This window comes from Vigna angularis, chromosome 3 (assembly GCF_016808095.1).
Source record: "Vigna angularis cultivar LongXiaoDou No.4 chromosome 3, ASM1680809v1, whole genome shotgun sequence".
Taxonomy (NCBI): Eukaryota; Viridiplantae; Streptophyta; class Magnoliopsida; order Fabales; family Fabaceae; genus Vigna; species Vigna angularis.
In genome coordinates this window covers 4,100,794-4,123,741 of record NC_068972.1, presented here as the reverse complement: position 1 = coordinate 4,123,741, position 22,948 = coordinate 4,100,794, and the positions used below count along the sequence as shown (strand labels likewise).

Genomic DNA, 22,948 nt, shown 5'->3' with positions numbered 1-22,948 from the left:
CCTATAACTATATATCATAATGATCTCACTTAGTCCTTATCATTATATATTGATGTATTAATATGCATGTCTTATTATTTTCATTGAATGTCTGACCTTGAATAATTAATGAATTAAACTTGTCATCATAATCCATATTTATTGCAACATATGTCAACAAACAGTATACACAATACCATCAAATATTATCATACCAACACATGTCTACAATATATTGTAAATAAAAATACATTTGATGACCAATAAAAATACATAGAGATATTTTCTTAGAGACATTCAACTTGAAAATTAAGAGATTCTCACTATTTTACATCACCAAAACAAATTCTAAAACTTCCTTTACACAAAAAAATAATATCATTACCATGCTGTAAAATAATCCCACATATAATTAGCATATTTTTCCGATCATGCAAGTTATTATATATATTTTCACCTTTATATAAGTAAATTAAAATATCAGACTTTACACATATATATTTAACAATCTTAAATCATTCATTGATAAAATATAATGTTAACCGTCAAACCGCTTAAAATAGAGAAACAAAAAACTACTCTTAATCGGGATTATTTTACTTAATTAAAATTTGAGTTTGATTGTATTAAGAAAAACTTTCAAAAATATAATATGATAATACTATAAGAATAAAAAAATATTTTCTAAACGTCAAAAAAATTCAAATAACTTAAGTTTAGTGAAATAGCATTTTAAATACAATAAAAAACTAAAAATTTGTATTCATAAACGTTCTATTTTTTTATCTATTTAAAATGTAAATCTTAAGATAAAACTTAACACTTATATTAATTAATTATAATTTTGTCTTAAAAACAATCAATTCTGAGTTGTCTTTTTTATTTTATTTTAAGTTTATCCAATATGATTTGTTCGTTTACTTCTTTTCCTTCATCAGGATAATTGTTGGATTTAAATTCAATTTTAAATTACTATATTTTATAAACGTTTGTCCAGTGTTATTATATCAACACAAAACACCCAGTACAAGTTAGTGATAATGATGTTAGTTACTCGTTCGTAAAAAATAGTAATAATAAAATCTAAAAATAAATTAAAACGTTTATTTTTTTATTTATTATATTAAAATTTTCTATCAAAACTTAAATAATATATGAATAATGAATAAAAAAACGTTTAATTTTAAAAAACTAAGACAACGAGTTGTTAAATTTTATAATAATAAAAAATTACATGAAAATTACGAATAAGTTTAGTATGTTTACATATTGTTTTAATAATAATTATCAATAATAGTTTAGTAACCACCTAAACTATTTCCATTAATCAATAATACATTTTTAAACTTTATTATGTATTTACAAAATAAAAATGTTTCAGGTGCGTAGGATCGAACAATTCTAAAAAACACATTCATATTTTTACTTCTTAGTTGAATGGGTTTCTATGTTCGTTCTAAGCTCTCCAAACTGATCGGGACAGATACTCCAATGTTTAAGTTAGTAATTAATCCGAACGGGTCAGAGCAAAGACTTAAATTTACAATAAATGCGATCACCTGCCTCTTACCTTTGATCTCTATTTATAGTGTTTGAGATGAACATAAGATTAGTGAAACCCTAATCACGGTTCAATCTCGACTCATTATACATTAATCGGTACTTACCATTAATCTTGATTTGCAATGTCTCTCAATGAGTTTTTTGTTGCTAGAACTGTGACTGTCCGTCTTATCCTGGATACATATTCGAGTATTGATTAGAATTGTTTGTTCGTCACATCTTGTCTGAGTTCAGTATTTTCGTATTTGTAATCGTTCGTACTTCTATAATAATATGGTTACCTAGTCATACAATACAAAATCATGCACTTTTTAAATATGTAACTTTATTAAATATTTAAAAATATATATGGAAATTGAACTCATGATAGATTTTAATTAATATAATTTATTATAATTATAATAACTTATCTTATTTTTTTGTTTAGTTTGTAGTTTATTTACCTGCCATAATCATACGTTATTTATAAACAGAGGATGATGTAGATGTAAGTGGTGGTCAACCGTAAGAGTATCACTTATCACTTGACTATTTGAAGTTTTGTTTCACCTTTCATATATATTTATATTTTGATGTACTTATCTTAATGTAAATATTTTTATTTTGCAAAATAGTCTTAATGATATTTTGAAAAACACTAGAGAACTATAAATACAATATGTATATTAAATGAATATTTGTGTTTAATCTCTTAATTGTAATGCTCTAAGCAGAATATTCTTTTGATTTCCAAAATTTATTTTCTTTTTTCGTTTCTCATGTGACAAATTAAAAGTTGTGATAGTGGTGGTAGTGGTGATTGGGAAATGTATGTATTTCTAATTTATTTTCAACTCATGAGTTGAAAATATCTTTTGAATTGTTTTTTATTTTATTTTTTATTACAAAGTATTTGATTGATTGTTTATTCTATAAAATAAAAAAGAGGGAAAGTTTAATAATACTTTATTACATTTTTAGAAATTCAAAATAATACTGTTTTATCTAAACACCATTACAGTTTTATTTAAAAAAGGTAACACAAAATAACTATTAAATTAGCTAAAAAATATATTTTAACTGAATTAATTATTTAAATCTTAATAAAATATTTGATTGTTTAGTCTTGTTCTATAAATAATGAAAGTAAAATTAAGTTTTCTGAATATTTGATTGAGTAAATTAATTATTTTCTGAATATTTTAGTACAATCATGGACAAATTTTAAAGTCTAAATTAAAACAATGAATAGATACAATGTTTAATATTATCATTAATACAATATATTTTTACTTTTTAATTAAATTTATAATTATTATATATGTTATTTATTAACTAAATACAATATATATATATATATATATATATATATATATATATATATATATATATATATATATATATATATATGTGTGTGTGTGTGTGTTGTGTTATTTATTTGACAAGTGTTAATTTTGTAGGTTGATAGAATTCATTATCGAATAGGAATGTGCATGGAATAATAACACTATTTAATTAATCACAATCGTATTTTAATTAATTGTAATATTTATTTTATTATAATATAATATTTAATTAAAATTATTTTCAACTAATGACATTGCATTTTAAATTAATTAAACCTATTAATTTTTTTATTAAAAAGGTAATCATCCAAAATTTTAAATAATAACATTTTATTTTATATTAATTTAAATCATAATTGTAATTTTACATTTTAATTCATTATAAAATATATTTATCACATCTGGATCATTTGCTTACTTTTATAAACTTTTTCTTTTAATTCTCTTCACTTTCACTTATCTATCTCTTTGAACAAGTAATATTATAATATATTCTCTCATATCAACTTGATCCATTCACTTTCTCTTAAATCAAATGGATTTACTCACTTTTTCTCAAATCCATCTTTGAAGTAAACAAAGTTATAGAGACATTAGAATAAACAATATCAATATAATTTCAAGATCCCAAAGAACGAAATAAGTTTGTCCATCTTTAAATGGTGAAGGAAAATTTTCACTTTACTTCTTAGCATTTGCATGAGTGATTAAATCATATCAACTAAACTTTCCAAGCAATCATATATCAACCAATAATAGTCAAATTTACATCTATATTTTCAAACATAATTATACAAAATTTTAATTATTAATTATAGAAATAATGAAAATTAATTTTATTAGAACCAAAGCAACAAAACAAAGCTCCAAAGGTTATTTTATTAGATTTACCATAGGAAGGGATGACACGTAGTTCTATTTCAATTTGTTAAGGTTGGAAGTGTTTGTGATTGACATGAAAGAGAAGAAAGAGTCATGATCAAATGTGGAGAGAAGAAGTATAGAGTGAATGTGTTATGTTTTAGATTGAGGTGAAGCTAGAGATAAGGTGAAGTAGATCCTAAGTCGTAAATTTAAGGTAACATGTTGAATTTATAGTGACGTGATTTCATATTTTAAATGAAATCAATATAAATCTAACGTAAGAGACCACATTAACTCAATTTAACTAAATAACAAATTGAAATGAAAACAAAAAAAGGTTTAATACATCATTTGATCTTTAGTTTTGGGTTTTTTGTTCAAAGTTATCATACCTTTTAAAAAAGTTCAGTAAGGTCCGATATTTCGTTGAAAACGGTTCAAAATGGTCATTTTGGCTTACGGCGTTAAAAACATAATGGTGTAATTGTCTCCGTGAACAAAATTGAATGATGTGTACAGTTTTTTATTGTGGCAAGGTAAGGTGAATTAAGTTGGCAAGGTATGTGGAAATGTTATAATGTTGAAGTTATTAGGTATAAAAAAAAGGGTTAGGGTTTGCGCAAAATCACGTGTAAAATCAGAAGCCCCAATTGCAGTTTCAAAATCAGAATCTCAATTCACAGTTCACAAAATCATGTGCAAAATCATAAACCCTAATTGCCAATTTGCAATTCACAAAAAATCAGAAGCCTTAATTGCCATTTTCAAAATCAGAATCTCAATTCACAGTTCACAAAATCATGTGCAAATCATAAACCCTAATTGTCAATTTGCAATTCACAAAAAATCAGAAGCCCCAATTGTAATTTTCAAAATTAGAATCTCAATTCACAGTTCACAAAACCATGTGCAAAATCATAAACCCTAATTTCCAATTTGCAATTCACAAAAAATCAGAAACCACATCTCTCCCAAAATTTTGGCAACCATCACCTCATTGTTGTCTTCTTCTTCACCTCAAACACCCACAACCAGAAAAAACTCATTCAAAGAGGAGGAAAAAGGTTGAACAATAATTGAGAAAAAGGGTCAGTGATAATGTTGGTGGAGCTCCTGGCCAACGACGCACCATGGAAAAGATGCAGCAACGTCGACGATCACGTCTGGCTCCGACACTAGCGGTGAGGCGAGAAAAGTGCAGTCATGGGTGAAGGTGGTGTTATAGTGGCCTCATGCAAAGAAGATGGAGGTGGGTGTGGTAGGTTTCCTTCTCTCTTTTGTTGTGGTTGAATTAAAAAAACGAATGAAGAAAGAGAGATTATGAATGCTGAAATGAGTTGCTTGTAGGCGGGATTCTTCCAATTACACCTTCAACGAATCATGAACCCAAATTGAAGATCACTTTCACCAGATTCTTGAACCCCAAATCGCAAATGGATTCTAACCTAATTGTAATTTTATTTAACCCTCAGTTAAACTTTTTCCACATCATTCAATTTTATTTTTGAAATTTACACCTTAAAATATATAAAGCGTGTCAGGTGTTGCAAAATTGTACACATCATTCACTTTTGGCCACAAAGACAATTGTATCATTATGTTTTTAACGCCATAAGCAAAAAGGACCATTTTGAACCGTTTTTAACGAAATATGGGGCCTTACTAATCTTTTTTAAAAGGTAGGACGACTTTGAACAAAAAAGCCCAAAACTAGTGTTGTTAAAATAGGTTGTAACCAGCGAGCCAACCTGGCTCACCACGGATTTGAGTCGGGTTGGGTTCGAAAAAAATGTAATTTTTTTTATGCGGATTAGTTTTCAACCCGGCTCACCAGGGTTGAACCCGTGGTAAGCTGGGTTGGCTCACCAACCCACCTAATTTAATTTAATTATTTATTATTTTGTGTTTTAATATTATTAGTTAACAGTTTTTTTAGGGTTAAATATGTTTTTAGTCCTTTAACTATCAAACGATTTTGGGTTTAGTCCCTATTCGAAAGTTTTGTTCATTTTAGTCCTCTTAGTTTTGAAATTCTTATAATTAGTCCTTAAAATTGGATGGCGTTAACTTTTGCACAAACGTGGCAAACGGCGAGCTAGCTTCCCTTTGTACTCTCTGTGACGTTGCTTTTCTTTTTAGAAGTTGATTGCCACGTTATCGCTGTCCATTCCAAGCTCATGAACATCCAACCCTTCGTCGTCGGTTACCGCTTCGGCTCCGTCGTCGTCGCACACAATGAAAGTCCAGATAAAGAGCCAATTGCCCTGGGATGAACTAGCTGATTGAGAAAATAGTAATAGAATTACCTGGTCCCATTGCAGGTGCAAGGTTTTGTGCTTGAGGAGGCAGAACTGATGCATATGATGATGAGGACGGATTCCAGGCAAGAGATGGATTACCCATGTTTAAAGGGTGCATTGTAGCTGAAGGTATTGGCAAAGCACCTTGCAGAGATGACATGGAAGGAAACTACAACCACAGAGATTATCGAGAGCATTTCGCCGGAGGATCTCTAGCCGACGGTAAAGATTTGCATCGATGGCCTTCAGTCGCAATCGGTGGCGGTAAAGCGCTCCGCGGTGGCGAAGCTTCGGTTGATAGCGAAGAACCGCGCCGACAACTGGATTTTGATTGCGGAGTCCGACGCGGTGCCTGTTCTTGTTCCTCTTCTCCGTTGTAGTGATCATTGGACGTAGGAACATGTGGTAACTACGTTGTTAAATCTATCTCTCCACGAGGACAATAAAATGCTAATAACCAATGTCGGAGCAGTGAAGTCGCTGATTTATGTGCTGAAAACGGGAACGGAAACTTCGAAGCGATACCGCCCTTGGTTTCGCTTCTTCTGAACGGTTCGAGCAGAGGGAAGAAGGACACGCTGACAACCCTTTATAAGTTGTGTTTCGTGCAACCGCGACGGAGTCAAAGCGGTAATCGGCAACGAAGGGTTGGACGTTCACGAGCTTGGAATGGCCAGCGGTAACGTGACAATCATTTTCTGAAAAACAACGTGGCAGAGAGTAAAAAGGGAAGCTGGCTCGCTGTTTGCCACGTTTATGCAAAAGTTAACGCCGTCCAATTTTAAGGACTAATTATAAGAATTTCAAAACTAAGAGGACTAAAATAAACAAAACTTTCAAATAGGGACTAAAGCCAAAATCACTTGATAGTTAAAAGACTAAAAACATATTTAACGCTTTTTTTTATTATATTGTAGATGAGATAAAAAAAAAGATGTTTCAAGAGAAAAAAATATTATAAATTTATCTATTGAAAACTCTAATATTATATATGGACAAGTGATACAAAAATTATCAATATTAAAAACTTATTTGTTCGCTTTTTGTACTTGTTGTTAGATTACGCTTGAACTGTATATTTTTTTTTTTTTGAATTGTCTTTGAAGTTTAACGTCATTTTAGATTTTAGAGAGAAATTTATTTACATTTGAATTAAAAAAAATTATATATTTTTTATTTTAAAAAAAAACTTATAATTAAGTAAGCAAGTGAGTCATCCGGTTTAATCCACCAACTCGTGGTGGATTGAGCCAGGTTCAAATTTTTTCAGTTCGCTAATAAGTGAGTTGGGTTGGGTTGACTCACTAAGTGACCAACCTGTGGTAGACTGGACCGGGTCGGGCCGAGTTACCCGTTTTGATAGCTTTACCCAAAACTAGGAACCAAATGATGTATTAAATCCAAAAAAAAATAATGAAATTACATTAAAAAAATTAACCAAATATTAAGACAGAATGACCTATTTAACCAAAATTTTAAAATCAAAAGACTGGTTATTTTTTAACTCAACTTCTAGTCTTGTATAAACATACGATCATGCAACAATCATAATAGTTAGATTTTCAACACAATAACGAGCACAATAGTAAAGTATAAAAGATAAATTAATTATGTATATACAATTAATATATGTATACTAGAGCAAATATATTTTTATTAATAACATTCATATTATAAGCAAATACCTCATTTCAATCATACTTTAAACCCACATTATTCCATGATATATATTACAAAGAATTTGTTAGGGAATGAATCTGTATTAAGTAGGTTGTATAAGAGGCTGATTTGATTAGTTATGGATCCATTTAAACACTTATCAATCATACAATGTTTTTTTGAGTCATTTATAAATATAATAAACTCATTCAATTTCTCAATACTCATTTGATTAGTTAAGGTCCCATTTAAAATATACACTCGTACAATATTTTTTGACTCATTTATAAAAGTAAAAAATTAAATGAAAGAAGAAACAATAAGCACAATTCTAAACAATAATAAGCTTAATCAAAATTAAAAAAAAAAAACAGTACTGCACAAAAGGACACGAGAACATAAAAAGACATTATAGATTTAGAATAAAATTTAAAAGCATGACGAATTACCCCAGAAACAAATGTACTTATTTTGGTCATAAAATTGTATTGTTTTGTAGTTATTTCAACTTACTAAACACAAACAAGTAAAACGTAAATATTGTTACTAAACACAAACAAGTAAAACGTAAATATTGTGGTGGCATTCTGCATTTATTTTCGTTAGGGTCAATATTACTTTTCATTCCCTTTATTACAAATTGGGATAGACGAAAATATGTTGATGATGATAAATTTTATAATTAAGAATTTTAGATATACGCATTTAAATGTTACAATTGTAAATAAAATGAATGCTATATTTAAAGTTGAATTCGTGGGAATTAGCATTCACAAGAAAAGGTTCAGAAAGTGGACAAAATATATGGCCATTAAGTCGGGAACATGAACAGTCGAAGCATAAAAGGAATGCATCCAAATAAAACAACTGAAAACCAACACGAGAGAAAATACGTAAAAGAATCTGAAGTAGATTCTAGTACTCCTCTTCCTCCTCTACGCCCTCACCGGACTCAGCACCCACTTCCTCGTAATCCTTCTCGAGAGCAGCGAGGTCCTCACGAGCTTCTGAAAACTCACCTTCTTCCATACCCTCACCCACGTACCAGTGAACAAAGGCACGTTTGGCATACATGAGATCAAACTTGTGGTCAATGCGACCAAATACCTCCGCCACACTGGTGGAGTTTGAAATCATGCATACTGCTCTCTGCACCTTAGCAAGGTCACCTCCAGGGACAACGGTAGGTGGCTGGTAGTTGATACCACACTTGAAACCAGTAGGACACCAATCCACAAACTGAATGGTCCTCTTCGTCTTGATGGTCGCAACAGCGGCGTTCACATCTTTAGGCACAACATCACCACGGTACATCAGGCAACAGGCCATATATTTTCCATGGCGAGGATCACACTTAGCCATCATGGAAGATGGCTCAAAAGCACTGTTGGTAATTTCAGCCACTGAAAGCTGTTCATGGTAAGCCTTCTCGGCAGAGATAACTGGGGCATAGGAGGAAAGCATGAAGTGGATTCTGGGATATGGGACCAAGTTGGTCTGGAATTCAGTCACATCCACATTCAGGGCACCATCAAATCTCAGGGAAGCAGTCAGAGAAGAAATCACCTAATCCCACAGAGAAAAAAAATTCAATCAATCCACAGATTTAGTAATAATTACAATTAATCTCATTAATATGCAAATTATTACCTGAGAAACAAGACGGTTGAGATTAGTGTATGTGGGCCGCTCGATGTCAAGGGAGCGCCTGCAGATGTCATAAATGGCCTCATTGTCCAAAAGCACTGCTACATCAGTGTGCTCCAAGAGAGAGTGAGTGGAGAGGACACTGTTGTATGGCTCAACAACAGAGGTGGAGACCTGAGGAGAGGGGTAGACAGTGAAACCAAGTTTGGATTTCTTGCCATAATCGACAGAGAGACGCTCCAACAGAAGAGAACCAAGACCAGAACCAGTTCCTCCACCAACAGCATTGAAAACCAGGAAACCCTGGAGACCAGTGCAGTTGTCAGCAAGCTTTCGGATGCGGTCCAAGCACAGATCAACGATCTCTTTCCCAACTAAAATAGAGTACAAACAACAAATATAACAATAAGTGTAAGAAATTATAATACCCTTAAACAATATTATAAAAGTTAACATAGTTGGGACTCACTGGTATAATGGCCACGGGCAAAGTTGTTGGCGGCATCTTCTTTGCCGCTGATGAGCTGCTCTGGGTGGAAAAGCTGGCGGTAAGCTCCAGTCCTAACCTCATCAATCACAGTGGGCTCAAGATCCACAAAGACGGCACGTGGAACATGCTTTCCAGCACCTGTTTCGCTGAAGAAAGTGTTGAAAGCATCGTCACCACCACCAACTGTTTTGTCACTTGGCATTTGACCATCGGGCTGCATAAAAATCATGAATATCAGCTCTCTGTATTACCTTTAACAAGATTTACTCTTCATAATTCCACAATTAAAGAGATTTCATACAATAGTTAAAAACTGTCAATAACAAGAGCTAACGGTTGAAACCAGAAACACGAACACTACATCTAACAGCTAAAAGAACTATCTAATCAGAATGGCTTGCAAGCTTCAAGTGTAGATCTGACAATCGATGTGAGATCCCATTATGATTTGAAATAACATGCTTTAAAAGGTCATATTACTAGTAATATAGTACGGATGGCCTAATTAGAGAATGCAATTGCAAAACGGATCTGGCAAAATAAACTCTTGTAACACAAAAACAAAAGAGATCTTCAAAAATAATGAAAACGAAGTTTAAATAAAGTACGGATCAAAGAGAAATAAATAACGGAAATATTGAAGAAAAAAAGAAAATGCTAGAATTTCCTTAGATCTGAGAAACGGATATTCGTATCAACAGCGGAATTACACGAAAGAAGCACCCACGACACAGATCTGACGAAAAAAAAAGATCGTAAGCATGTTGAGATGGATAACTTACCCCGATGCCGTGCTCGAGACAGTAGAGCTCCCAGCAAGCATTTCCGACCTGGATACCGGCCTGACCAATGTGAATTGAGATGCACTCTCTCATTTTCGCAGATTAAAAAAAGCGAATTTGAAACGAGAAAATAGGAGCGTAGAGAGGAAGAAGAAATGGAGAAGAAAGGCGTTTATGAAGACGCCTTCTTTGAATCTTGATGCAAGGGAAGTTTGGGGATTCATATTCCATTTATAGGGAGATAGATGGGGTTGCTAAGCTGTCATTGTCTCTAACCATGGTTGGTTCACGGTGCGCTAGCAAGAGTTGAGCTGTCTGCATCCCATATAACCCAACTTCGTAACCACAGTAGTTAGTTCCAATCCTTTTCATTTTTTGAAATTTAAATTCTTTTTTGCCGCCCGAGGCCAGTCCAAAATTGCCGTTTTTACTTGAATGCGTTTAAAAGAGAACAACGGAAAGATTGGGGCATGTCCCTGCTATTCCATTTTTCAATGGACTAAAGTTATAACTTATTTAGTTAAAGATATATTATGAGAAACTAAAGTTATACATTACATTTTATGTTTGTGCACGTGCTTTCTTTTATTTAATTAACACCCACATTCTATTTGAACTTCAGTTAACAAATTTATTTACAAAAGATCTTTCACTTGAATGATTTCATAGTCTCACACACAAGGTGAGAATGATAAATATTCATTCACCAGTTTGAAGGGAAGATTATTAATTAGATTTTAAATACAATATTAAAAAGTTGTTGTTAAAATATTCTAAAGATCTATTGTAATTACTACTTTAGGACTGGAGTTCTTTATATACAAGAGTGAATATTAAATAAAAATCTTCTTTCTCTTATATTAACTATTTTCAGGATATATCTTTATATAATGGTGTAGATGAAATAATATACTATAAAAAATTATATTTATAATATATATATATATATAATATTAATATAACAAAACATATTTATTTCCTTATTATAGAATTGAATTGAATTTATCAAACTTGTTCAACCCAATTCTAATTGAGTTTTTTCTTCCTTCACCCCAATAATTTATAGTGACATCCCATTATTTTTAAAATTACCATTTACCCTTCTTAAAACAAAAATTTTCAAAATACATGAACAGAATTTCGAGATTAAGTTCCAAAGCTTTCTAAGAATCTTTTTTAAATACATTATGAAATAAGTTTTCTAGAACAGCAAAAATTTTTTCTACAATGCGTTTCCTCTCTATTCTTCCTCAGCAGCGATGTCATGGTGTGGTGCAACAATAAAGGGTATTTTAGTCTTTTTTGTATGGCTGCAATTAGTCATAATGGTAATGTAGTTAATCATAACAGGGGTTCAGTTCGTCATAATATGGGGTGCAGGAAGAAAAAAGACTTCTAATTGAATGGGTTAAAAATCTAAACCCACGTAAATACAAGTGGGTTCAGCCTGTAGAATCTGCACCCCAACCTCTATGTGTTTAATTTCCCTACCATTTCTTCTCCCTTCCCACCTTCTTATCAAACAAAGCGGCCCAATATAGTAAAACCAGAAACTATAGTGTCCAAGTTAATCCTGATATGCAATAATAACACTACAACTTAAAAACAAAATTTCCATTCCCATCATTCTACAAAAAATTCCTTCCCTGAAATCACTTCCCTTTAGCCATATTCCTATTCTTTGTTCTTTGTATTTTCCTACACTAAGTCGTTTTGTGGAGGCCATTTATAACGTATACACTCAAACTTTGAACATCACATTTCGTTCAATAATACTGGAAAGATCCATTGTCATAACATCCATAAGCAGTTTAACAAAAAACTATATACAAAAAAAGTTTATTTCACTTCCTTTATGGAGGTTGCATTTCACTCCAGTGTCCATGGCAAATACAGCAGCTCCCTGTTTCAGTATCTTCATTGCCTGCGTAACTGCAAAATATGTATGGATCTAATTTTGACACTTGGTTCGGCAAAAGTACCGAACTATAAGAAGTCATGCTCAAACCGAGCCAGCTATGAATATAAAATAACAAACAATGGAGATCCCATTACATCTTGACACTAATGGTAAACAACTACTTCATGATTCAACTGATAGCCTAATGCATGACAAAAATAGTAGCAGAATAGCCAACAAAAAGAAAAACATAAATCAGTTGTCAATTCAGAATGTCAGACGTCCCTTATTTGAGTATGCAATGAGTAGTTTAGCAGTTACCAATACAAAGTAAATCTCCACCCACAAAAAAGAGGTAACACAATACACAGTGCTCTATTTTGGCCCGTGATATTCCCATTTGCAAGAATCAAGATACAATGTCATCACGTAGTTCATGGTCCGTCATCCTACTATCTATTTATTACATCTGTCTATCAAGTTAAACGGTACACACATTACACTGCAAGCATGCATACTACGAACTAAAACTAAATTTGACTCACTTCTAATAAGTTTGGGTTCACCATTTATCAAAACATGTTTAAGTTCAAAACAATGTTCTTCCTATATGAAATACAGGATAGCACCACAAAGGTGTATCGTTACCGTAAATAACTACCCCTGGCATCACACCAATGTTGTCTGCCCGGAGGAATCTTGAGCAATCAAGAACTTTTTCTAATTTCACAACATACCATCGCCATATGGTTAATTGGCTAGTTTAGTAAGAAACATCAGAAGATTCAAATCCTTTTATATTAATAATGTTATACACTTGACTGTTGTACTACAGTAATATGTACACAGCAAAAAAGCATGAGGTCCATACATTTTTGGAGAAAATGATCCGAGACAGCTTTATACATATGTTGAAACAGCGTTAGGCTTTGCCTTGGCATAAAGGGGAAAACATGAACCAAAACTAAAGAACAAAAATTGAAAAGAACAACTATGTCAGACCACATTTGGAATACTATCGTTTATTCAAAACAAATAACTACACAAATCAAATCGACAAAGAACTATGATTTCTAACCAGGAAAAAAGACCGACAAATCAATAGTTACAAACATTATTTATTCAAAAACCAGACACTCATGATGCACTAACTTAGCAACTTATTTTCCAAACAACTAAGGAGAAAATAGTTGAGCCATACCAAGGTTTGAGTCCCAGCACTACACATCGTTGATGAGGAGAATTTAACTCAGCAGCTTATAGGTTGAAATCTCTCAGAGTACACGGGGGAATGATAATCCGGCCTGGCTGGTATCTAGGGAATGCAACACCAAAGACTGGCTGCACACCATATTCTCCACCCCAAATTGGAGCAGGAGGCATTCTAAAAGGGTTGGGTGGGAAAAAAAAGTGTCTTGAAATCCCATGTCGTCGAAAAGGAACCCCTTGCGACCTCTTTTTTGTTTCCCAGGACACTGCAAACAAATCTTTGAAAAGCCACCCTCTAGTCTCTCCTTGCCCAAACTCCTCCAAATACTTCTTCTTCCACAACTCATTGCTGGTGGACAAGTATCGCAACTCTGAACAGGTGCAAGCTACTTTGGCCAAATCAACACCGGGAAGACGCTCCAAAATCAAGAGCTTAAGCTCCATCGGTAATCGCATGAAACAAGGTGGAAGATCCAATCCAGCCGTTTCACAAAGATCAATCAACAGTGGCAATGCAAGCCTATCTTTCACCATCTTCCACATTTCGAAAACTTCGTTCCCAAAGATAACCTCTTCCCCGTCATTAACACTGCCCTTAGATTCAGAATTTGCCAGCATCAACTCTAATGGCCTAACATATTTACGTCTATCCAGACAAACATAGTGCAACCTCGACCCAGTATCATCAGACAACGAACCACAAACATTCACAAAATGCCCCAATGTCTGAAATTTCAAATTCACACTATACGAAGCACCATTAACCAGAATTTCAGGCAGGGCATACCTCAACGATATCACAGAAGAAAACGCCGAAGGAGAATCATCAAGAAGGTGAAAACAACTAACCGCCATACCGGAGTCCTTGTCGATTCGAACAAACCCAGACTCAAGAATCACACCGTGGACCGTAAACACCAACAACTTGAAATCACTAACGTTGTTTCCCAGGGCTTCTTTTAGAACCCTTCTCACAAAGAAAGGTTCTGAATTGGTGCCCACCACCACCGCCTCGTCAGATCCATCAATCATTTCGACGGTTTCCACCTCCGCTGAATCCAAAGTCGGATGCTTTTCCACGGTGGGGTTCGAGGGGGCGTCGCAGGCGAGGGTTTCTGGGGAGTTTTGGATGGTGGGTCGGTCGCGGGAAGCAGTCTCTGGCTTGTGGGGGAGGGTTTCGTGGGAGAAGGCGGTGGGGTTGAGAGAGTAGAAGACGAGGTCCCCGGCGGCGACGCCAAGGGAGTGAAGAGAGTCGTTCGGCGAAGAGGCGCGAATTTCGTCCTTTCTGTTGAGGGAAAGGTGCAGAGAAGAGGAAGAAGAAGAGATGGTGTGAGAAACGGTATCAATGAGTTGCTGCAGAGAACATGAATTAGGGACTTCGATTTTTAGGGTTTCTTTAGATTCCAAGGATCTGAGTCTCAGTTTCATCGTATTTGATTCTGTGTCGGCTTCTCCTTTCTGCCTCAGTTCTTGTTTGATGGGAAGACTGATAAACGTTCTGTGTCTCGCAGTACTTCAAATCGTTGACGGATCGTTTATAGCTATCCCCTTGCTTTGCATGTGTGAGCCTGGAAACTTAGAAACACGAAATAAAACAATTTTATTATATAATAATATTTGTTTTTAAGTAAATTATTAAATTACAATTGGGTCAAATATGTTTTGTAAGACCCATAAAAAAAAATTTATAATAGTAAATTTTATCATTTTATTAGTAATAATAATTTTAATGAATAGAAAAATGAAAATTTTGGATATAAAATTATAATAATTCTAGAAGGAGAGATTCAAATTTTTGATAACTTATTTAGGATTTTTAAAAAAATTGAATAGTAAAAAGTGAATAGTAAATAATAAAAAGTGAATAGTGAATAGTGAAAAAAAAAATTCCTTAGCATGGAAGGAATTAGGATAAGAAATATTATTTTTAAAATAATATTAAAATAATAAATAATATTAAAAAATTAATGAATAGTAAAAAATTTTAGCTATAAATAGCCCTGGGAGGGAAGGGTATTCTGCACCAAGAAAAGAGGAATCAAGTGAGAGCTTGAGAAATAGAGAAGAAAGAGTTAGGAATAAATTTTTAGTTGTAAGAAAAGTAGAGGTTCTGAAGGGTTTCGCGGAAATAAATTCAGAGCAAAAGGAGTCTGGAATAGAGGTAGGGGAACTAACCTTTCTATGCTTTTATAATATGATTTAGTATTGTTTTATTTCTATTCATGTTTTGAAATTCTGTGTGAATACTGTTAATGCTTACTATATAACTATCTATATTGAATTTCGGTGTTAATATTATATGTTATTGTTTTGAATCTGTTAATAAGAAATTTGTTAAAAACTAGTTGAGGAACACTTTGGCTAAGGAAAGACTTGGTACTTAAGTTGTCCATTGTGACGCACCTCTCTTTCCTGAAAGTCTACTCGACAGGTTTTTAACTTAAATCTTGTGTATAGATTATGTACTGTTAAATTATCATGTAATATATCTTGTTGGAATATATTCAGTTTGTATGATTTCTGAAATGATTGAAGTTTATTTGATTTGAATTTATGCATCTGAACATGTATGAGTATTACGGGGAGATGTCGTAAGGGTATAATATGAGTCGAGGAATGTGAGTATGCTATGAGTCTCGCGGAGAGATTCTGTAATGTCATGGTATGTGTATGAGGATTATGGGTAGATTTCATAATGGTATAATATGATTAAGGAATGTGAGCATGATATGAGTTTCGTGGAGAGATTCTGTAATGACATGGTATGTGCGTATATGTTGATGTTGAGGGTCATGAAGTTGGAGGTTATCCTGATACTCTAATAATCATTTAGTCTCAAGTAGAGAATGATGAATTATGTGGTGAGAGGGGCAGGAGGTCCTGGTCTATGTGCCGGTTTAGGACATAGTGAGGGGACTAACCTTGTGAATGGTATGGAGGGCAGAATGTTCTGGTCTATGTGCCGGTTTAGGACATAGTGAGGGGACGAACCTTGTGAATGGTATGGAGGGCATAATGTTTTGGTCTATGTGCCGGTTTAGGACATAGTGAGGGGACTAACCTTGTGAATGGTATGGAGGGCAGAATGTCCTGGTCTATGTGCCGATTTTAGACATAGTGAGGGGACTAAGAATGACATCACAAGTGAAAAACCTTCCGTTGTATCGCTCATCAACATATCATTGGGATAAGTGCCTATTAGGTATTGTGGAATGAGTGTCTATTGGGTATAGTGGTGTTTATTGGGTATTTTGGTGTTTATTGGGTATTGTGGGACGAGTGTTCAATAGGAATTGTAGTACGATGGTATGAGGGTGTCTAACATAATTATTATATGATGTTTGTATCGAAGTAATTATGCATGTCTTATAAATGATTTGTTGCATGTTAGCTCACCCTACTTGTTTGTGTTTGTGTATGTGCGATGATCGTATAATTCGTTATACGGGAGCAGATGAAGGAATGTCGTCTGACCCAGTGCCGATGAAGAAAGAAATAGAAGATTAAATTAGAAAAATTTGAGTTTTATTTATGAATTTGTAGTTGAAATCTGAGTTTAAAATTTATATATATATATATATATATATATATATATATATTATGCATTTTCTAGTGTGAGATTATGGGATGTTACATGTTTCCCTTCCTTCGCAATAAATTTTAGAATATTAGTTTTTTCAAAAATTTAAACATATAGTTTTAAAAAACATATTTAAATTTTAAAGGAACAAAAATAATGTAACTTTTAAAGATATATATTTAATAATTTAAATTTTTATACTAACAAAACCCGCATTTCATCTTTAATAATGTTAGTTCGTTTGATTTTTAATCGGTTGATTTTTTTTAATTAAAGTGTCTTATTTCATATGATTATTTTTTTTTTCTTCCTGAAAATGAGGCATTTAAATACAAAGTAAATTTTAATTAAAAGTCATGAGGAAGTTGAACATTAATCAACCACCAATTTTGCCTTTTGAATCAATTTCTTCAACTAAGCTTGTGTGTTCCAGTGACAGTAAGATCTTTATAACATATCCGTAAAGACAGGTCAGTTTCATCAACCGTCGCATGCGTGTCTTCATTAATTTGACCATATTTATCATGTGATGTTCTGCTATGTATAAAATGACGATGATTGGAAAAAATTATATACTATATGTTATATATTTAATACTTACAACATAAGGAGAGGATGTATCTTTTACTCGTTTGAAATTAAAATTAGAAAAAAAATGTGCTTTTAGTCATACGTTTTCAATATCAAAATATTTATAATTTATATTGATGAATTTAATCTTTAAATTTAAAATAAACACGTTCATGTAGGTTTTTTCTAACTTAAAAAAAACATGATGAATTTTTAGAAATAAAAAAATAGACTATTATTTTTCAAATATCTAATTAAGTTTAAGCTCTCGTAAGTTAAACGTGAACTTCTATTAAAAAAAGGGTCTATGTCATTGTATCTTGTCATTTATTTATTTGTGATTAAAACAACAGAAAATATGGAAATTTTATGGTTAATGTAAAAATGATATTATTGTTATTTTCAAATAGTAAATGACTTTTATTGTTTTCATTAAAAATTAGTTATATAATAAGATTGTTATATTTTTTTATATATATTTTTACACATAATCGTCTATAACTATAAACGGGCCTTCATAGTTTCACATTGTTCACAATACCATTTTATACTAATGATATAATTTAATATTTCCTAATATACAAAAATAAGAAAATAAAACAATGGAATAATATAACAATCACATCAATTTGTTAATACGAGAGTTAAATTATAGATATTCAATATATGATTGATAATGCCAAATAGTCCATTCTCTTTTAGTCCACCATCATGTATGTCCACATAAGAAAAACTTAAAAAAAAATACATACAAATATTGCACCAATTAATTTTAATATTTCACTTTCTCTACGTGTGAGTTTCTCATTATCAATCAGATTGAAATAAGTTAAAGTAAATACAGTATTAACATTTACATTAAATAAATATATCAAAATCAAACATTTTACTAAAAAAAACACAAAAATAAACGGTTCACGAAAATGGTTATTTTATAACATATAAACACAATTTCAAGGTCAATCCACCCAAGAACATAATCAATATATCTATAAATTATACACTTAAGTTCGATGTCTAATATAACTTATACACTAATTCAAACTTCCAAGATCCATAGTTTATGTTGATATCTAACTTAATAAGCATATTAAAAAGTACATTCTTTTTATTATGGAACAGTCCAACCTACACCTATTTGGATCATATTCATATATTATAATTAAATACCAATAGTTTTGTATGTTGATTATTATTTATATTCTGTTTTTATTTATAATATCATTGATATTTTTTATGGAATGTTTGTTTCATAATACTTACTTTCATTTATAGATCATAATACAAAATTAATCATCAAATCATAGTTAAAATCTTATCACTTATCCATAAATTTTTGTTCAATAACCAAATAATAACAATCCTCATTAAATAAAAAGTATACTTATAATTGTCTATTTACTGTTTTAAGTATTAATTATTATTTTTTTATATAAAAAACATCATGTATTATAAAGTATTTTATGTCAAATCATATGCTACAATACTAAATATCAAAAAGTAAGTTGTAAATGTATAAATATTAAACAATAGAATCAAATAACAATTACATAAATATAATGATCAAAAACAATATAAGTCATCACATACATACTTGTCTTAGAAATAAGTTATAAAATTGAAGAAAAAGAAAATTGATATAAATATTTTAAATTACCTAATTATTTACACTTTGTTCACCTGAATGAATTTGTGGAATAGTGATTGAATGGATTTGAGATAATTTGAAGGTAAAATTTTTATTATTTTTTTGAGTGTATTTGGAGGTAAATGAGGGTGGATTTGGAAGTAAATTTATTTAATGTGTCACATGAATCAAATCCTGCATAATTCTCACAAACAACCTTTGCTTTTAAATTCACTCTCACTTATCTTCAAATTCACTCAAATAAACAATAAAAAATTTACCTTCAAATCCTTCCAAATTGATTCAATCACTTTCCTCAAATTTATTCAAGTGAAAAAAACCTTAAAATGAAAAAAAGACAATAAAAAACAGACATGAGAATAAGAATAGTAACGATTCATTAAATTCCTATACTTGTTTTAAAAGTTAGATACTACACATATTTATATTCGTAACCAAACAATAATAGAAACTAATATTTGAAATATTCTCACAAAATTATTTCATTTGTCAATCTTAATCCAGACTCTATAATAATAACAATGATATATTTTAAACTTATTTTTTACAAACGAACGATTTAAGCCATAAAAAGACTCAAATTCAAAGAAATTAATATATTTCAACCAAAACATCATTATTTAACAAGACAAACGCAATAAACAACGGTCAGTCCAAATCTTTTAGTGAATTTGTTAGTATTAATAATATTAATTTAGTTTTAATTATAGCGCATTAAAATTAGTGTCCATAAAGTTTCCAACATAAAATCTAAATTCCAACAAGAAGACAACAAGGATGTGTTTCTTTAATGAGTTTTTTTCTTTTTTCAATCTTTTGAGATCTTCTTCGCTAAGAATTTCAAAGAGGACGAGGAGAAGTGACTTACATGGAATGACAACAAAACGCATAAAATTTATCAATGCAAATAATATATACGGATGATTTAATCCTATTTCTTTTAGGTTGAGACTACATCAAATTTCTTACTAACACATTAAATATCGCTAATTCGTACATAAGATTAAAAATATTAATTCACATTCTTTTTTACTTATTTATCTGACTATATATCTTAAGTATTATTTATTATTATATTTGATATATATTATTATGTAAAATGAATTGTTATTATTTTTAGAATATCTTGCAGTATTATTTGCTTAAAAATTAAGCTAAATATAACTTATAGCAATTAATGGCAACTTAAATTAAACCTTATAATTTATATATATCTCTTATAAAAAAATAAACTTATTTATTATTTTTTTATTATTAGTACTATTATAAGATTATTGAAAATATTTTATTTATTTGTAGGTTTTATAATTAAAAAATAAAAAACAAACAAACTACAGTACAGTTAAATTTAAATAAACACATTCACTTAAAAGTTAAATTTGATAAAATAATTATTTTAATTTAAAAAAAAATTATCTAAAAAATAAATTTAATAAATAAATATAGACATCAAATAAATAAATATTCTTTATATATATGTACACAAAAATAATATAATCACATATTATTGTTTACACTTTTTTAAAAGATATGCTCGATCAATAAAGTTAAAGTCATAGAGCTACTGACTTGGTAGTCGTTTAACGATAATATTCTTGTTGAAAGATATCAAAGTTAGTCAAAATGTTCATTAATTTTATAATAGGTAGACAAACAAGTCTTCATATGTTCTCTCCTGTTATGTTTTAAGTGATTTTTTTTTAATAAATATTAATACGATGGTTGATTTATGATGTTTATCTAAGCATGATGGGTACCAATCCAATGAGAATTTGTTATACTTTTTTAGTGTATGTATTGAGATGTGGGTGGGTCCGAAAAAATGTATCATGATACTATGATAACTATTCATGCTCAAATAGAGTATAATGAGTTACATGGTGATAGTCGCAAGAGATCATAGCCACTAAACTATTGGTCCTAGGTGCGAAGGGGATTAACCTTGTAAGTGGTAAGATGATAACTTCCTTATTTATGACTTTGTAGAGCATAAACACCACTAGAAGTACACACATATGTTGAATCCTTATGTCAAAGACATATATTTTGATTATTTAGTCTAATATCAATTGTTTGTGTGAAAACAAAACTTGTTGCATGTTATACACATTTAGTTTATAATTGGTGTATTTTGATTAAATTAGGCCAGACATTGACTAGAAGTACACACATATGTTGAATCCTTGTGTCAAAGACATACATTTTGATTATTTAGTCTAATATCAATTGTTTGTGTGAAAATAAGACTTGTTATATGTTATACACATTTAGTTTATAAATTGGTGTATTTTGATTAAATTAGGCCACATATTTTGTATATTAGCTTATCCTTTAATTATTTTGTGTTTTGTTGTGATTTTGCGACGATCACTTTACAATGTAAACAAATATTGAGACATGATGATACGTTATTGATGGAAGACAAAAATGCGGTAGATAGTTTTATATATTTATTTAGTTGCTTTGTATATAAGTTTTTTTTGTTAAAAATTCATGTAGCTTTCCGTTATTTTGTATATATTATGTCATAATATTATCTTTAGAGAGACATTAAATGTCTCGTAAGACTTTCTTATGATGCACTAAATTACCATTAACATATTTTATCAGCTAATTTTTTTTGTTAATAACATAGCATATTTACATTGCTAAGAGTTGCTTGAGCTTATACAATTTGTTAGTTAATTTCTCTATTTTTTTTATCTCATTATTATGCAATAATGCCTTTCTGATATTACTTTGGCCACTGTTATGTCTTTGTTTTGGAGAGCACATCCCATCATGTGTTATGAATGGTTGAATAACATCATACAAAAAAGATGCAATGATATATAATAATGTATAATAAATCAATAATTATTCAGGAATGCTCACAAAGGAGAATAATGTATTTTTATGTTTCAACAACATTGTTAAATATTCCTTTATAAACACGATAATACGTTTTGTTTATATAAAGCCTTCTCTTATTATCTTAAATATGTTTTAATTATTTAGTATCATAAAAATTAAAGACAAGGGGCACGCAATTCTTTTAGTCTAATAATATATACCAGTCAAAGTATACTTGTTTACTTTGAAATCAAAGTTTACTAGTTATACATAATAACATCACAATAGTTGTGAGCTAGATGCTCATTTACTTTGAAGTCTTATCATTTTACAATTTTTTAAGATTCCAAGCTGATTGTATATGATTGATGAGTTATTTTAAAGAATAATACTGAAATTATAAAGAAAATTACACATAGTTACCAGAGATGATAAATGAGTAATGAACAAGTATTAATATTTTTTTTTCTATTTTTTAGTTAATATAATCTTATACATTTTCGTACCCTTTTGTCATTTATATTTCACTTTAAAGTCTTAGATTATTATTATTTTTATCTAAAAGTCTGAGAATTTGTAATAGATTTGGAACATGAAAAA

General features: G+C 30.8%; 2 protein-coding genes across 5 annotated transcripts; both read right to left on the bottom strand.

Annotated features, from left to right (window-relative positions):
* Window positions 1–8,431: 8,431 nt before the first annotated feature.
* LOC108326168 (tubulin alpha-4 chain) lies at window positions 8,432–10,829 on the bottom strand. Its single transcript, XM_017559493.2, has 4 exons — window positions 10,610–10,829; window positions 9,807–10,041; window positions 9,341–9,711; window positions 8,432–9,256 (listed from the first exon to the last, which is right to left on the bottom strand). Exons 1-4 carry the CDS (start codon window positions 10,700–10,702, stop codon window positions 8,606–8,608), a joined length of 1,350 nt encoding a protein of 449 aa, XP_017414982.1. The 5' UTR covers window positions 10,703–10,829; the 3' UTR covers window positions 8,432–8,605.
* A 1,516-nt stretch (window positions 10,830–12,345) lies between these two features.
* Window positions 12,346–15,286, bottom strand: LOC108326546 (F-box protein SKIP22). 4 transcript variants are annotated; one of them, XM_052874317.1, is made up of 3 exons: window positions 13,711–15,286; window positions 13,381–13,473; window positions 12,346–12,541 (listed from the first exon to the last, which is right to left on the bottom strand). In XM_052874317.1, exon 1 carries the CDS (start codon window positions 15,144–15,146, stop codon window positions 13,767–13,769), a length of 1,380 nt encoding a protein of 459 aa, XP_052730277.1. In that variant the 5' UTR covers window positions 15,147–15,286; the 3' UTR covers window positions 12,346–12,541; window positions 13,381–13,473; window positions 13,711–13,766. The 4 variants fall into 4 exon arrangements, with proteins under 4 accessions (XP_052730277.1, XP_052730278.1, XP_052730275.1 ...); XM_052874318.1 differs by having other exon boundaries at window positions 12,346–12,533; XM_052874315.1 differs by lacking the exon at window positions 13,381–13,473.
* Window positions 15,287–22,948: the final 7,662 nt, after the last annotated feature.

Bases quoted from the DNA above. Each gene is read 5' to 3' on its own strand.
- LOC108326168 (XM_017559493.2), bottom strand. From the start codon at position 10,702: ATGAGAGAGTGCATCTCAATTCACATTGGTCAGGCCGGTATCCAGGTC. The intron at 10,042-10,609 runs GTAAGTTATCCA...ATTTTTATGCAG, and splicing joins GTCTCGAGCACGGCATCGGG to CCCGATGGTCAAATGCCAAG. The intron at 9,712-9,806 runs GTGAGTCCCAAC...ACTCTATTTTAG, and splicing joins TGCCCGTGGCCATTATACCA to TTGGGAAAGAGATCGTTGAT.
- LOC108326546 (XM_052874317.1), bottom strand. From the start codon at position 15,146: ATGAAACTGAGACTCAGATCCTTGGAATCTAAAGAAACCCTAAAAATC.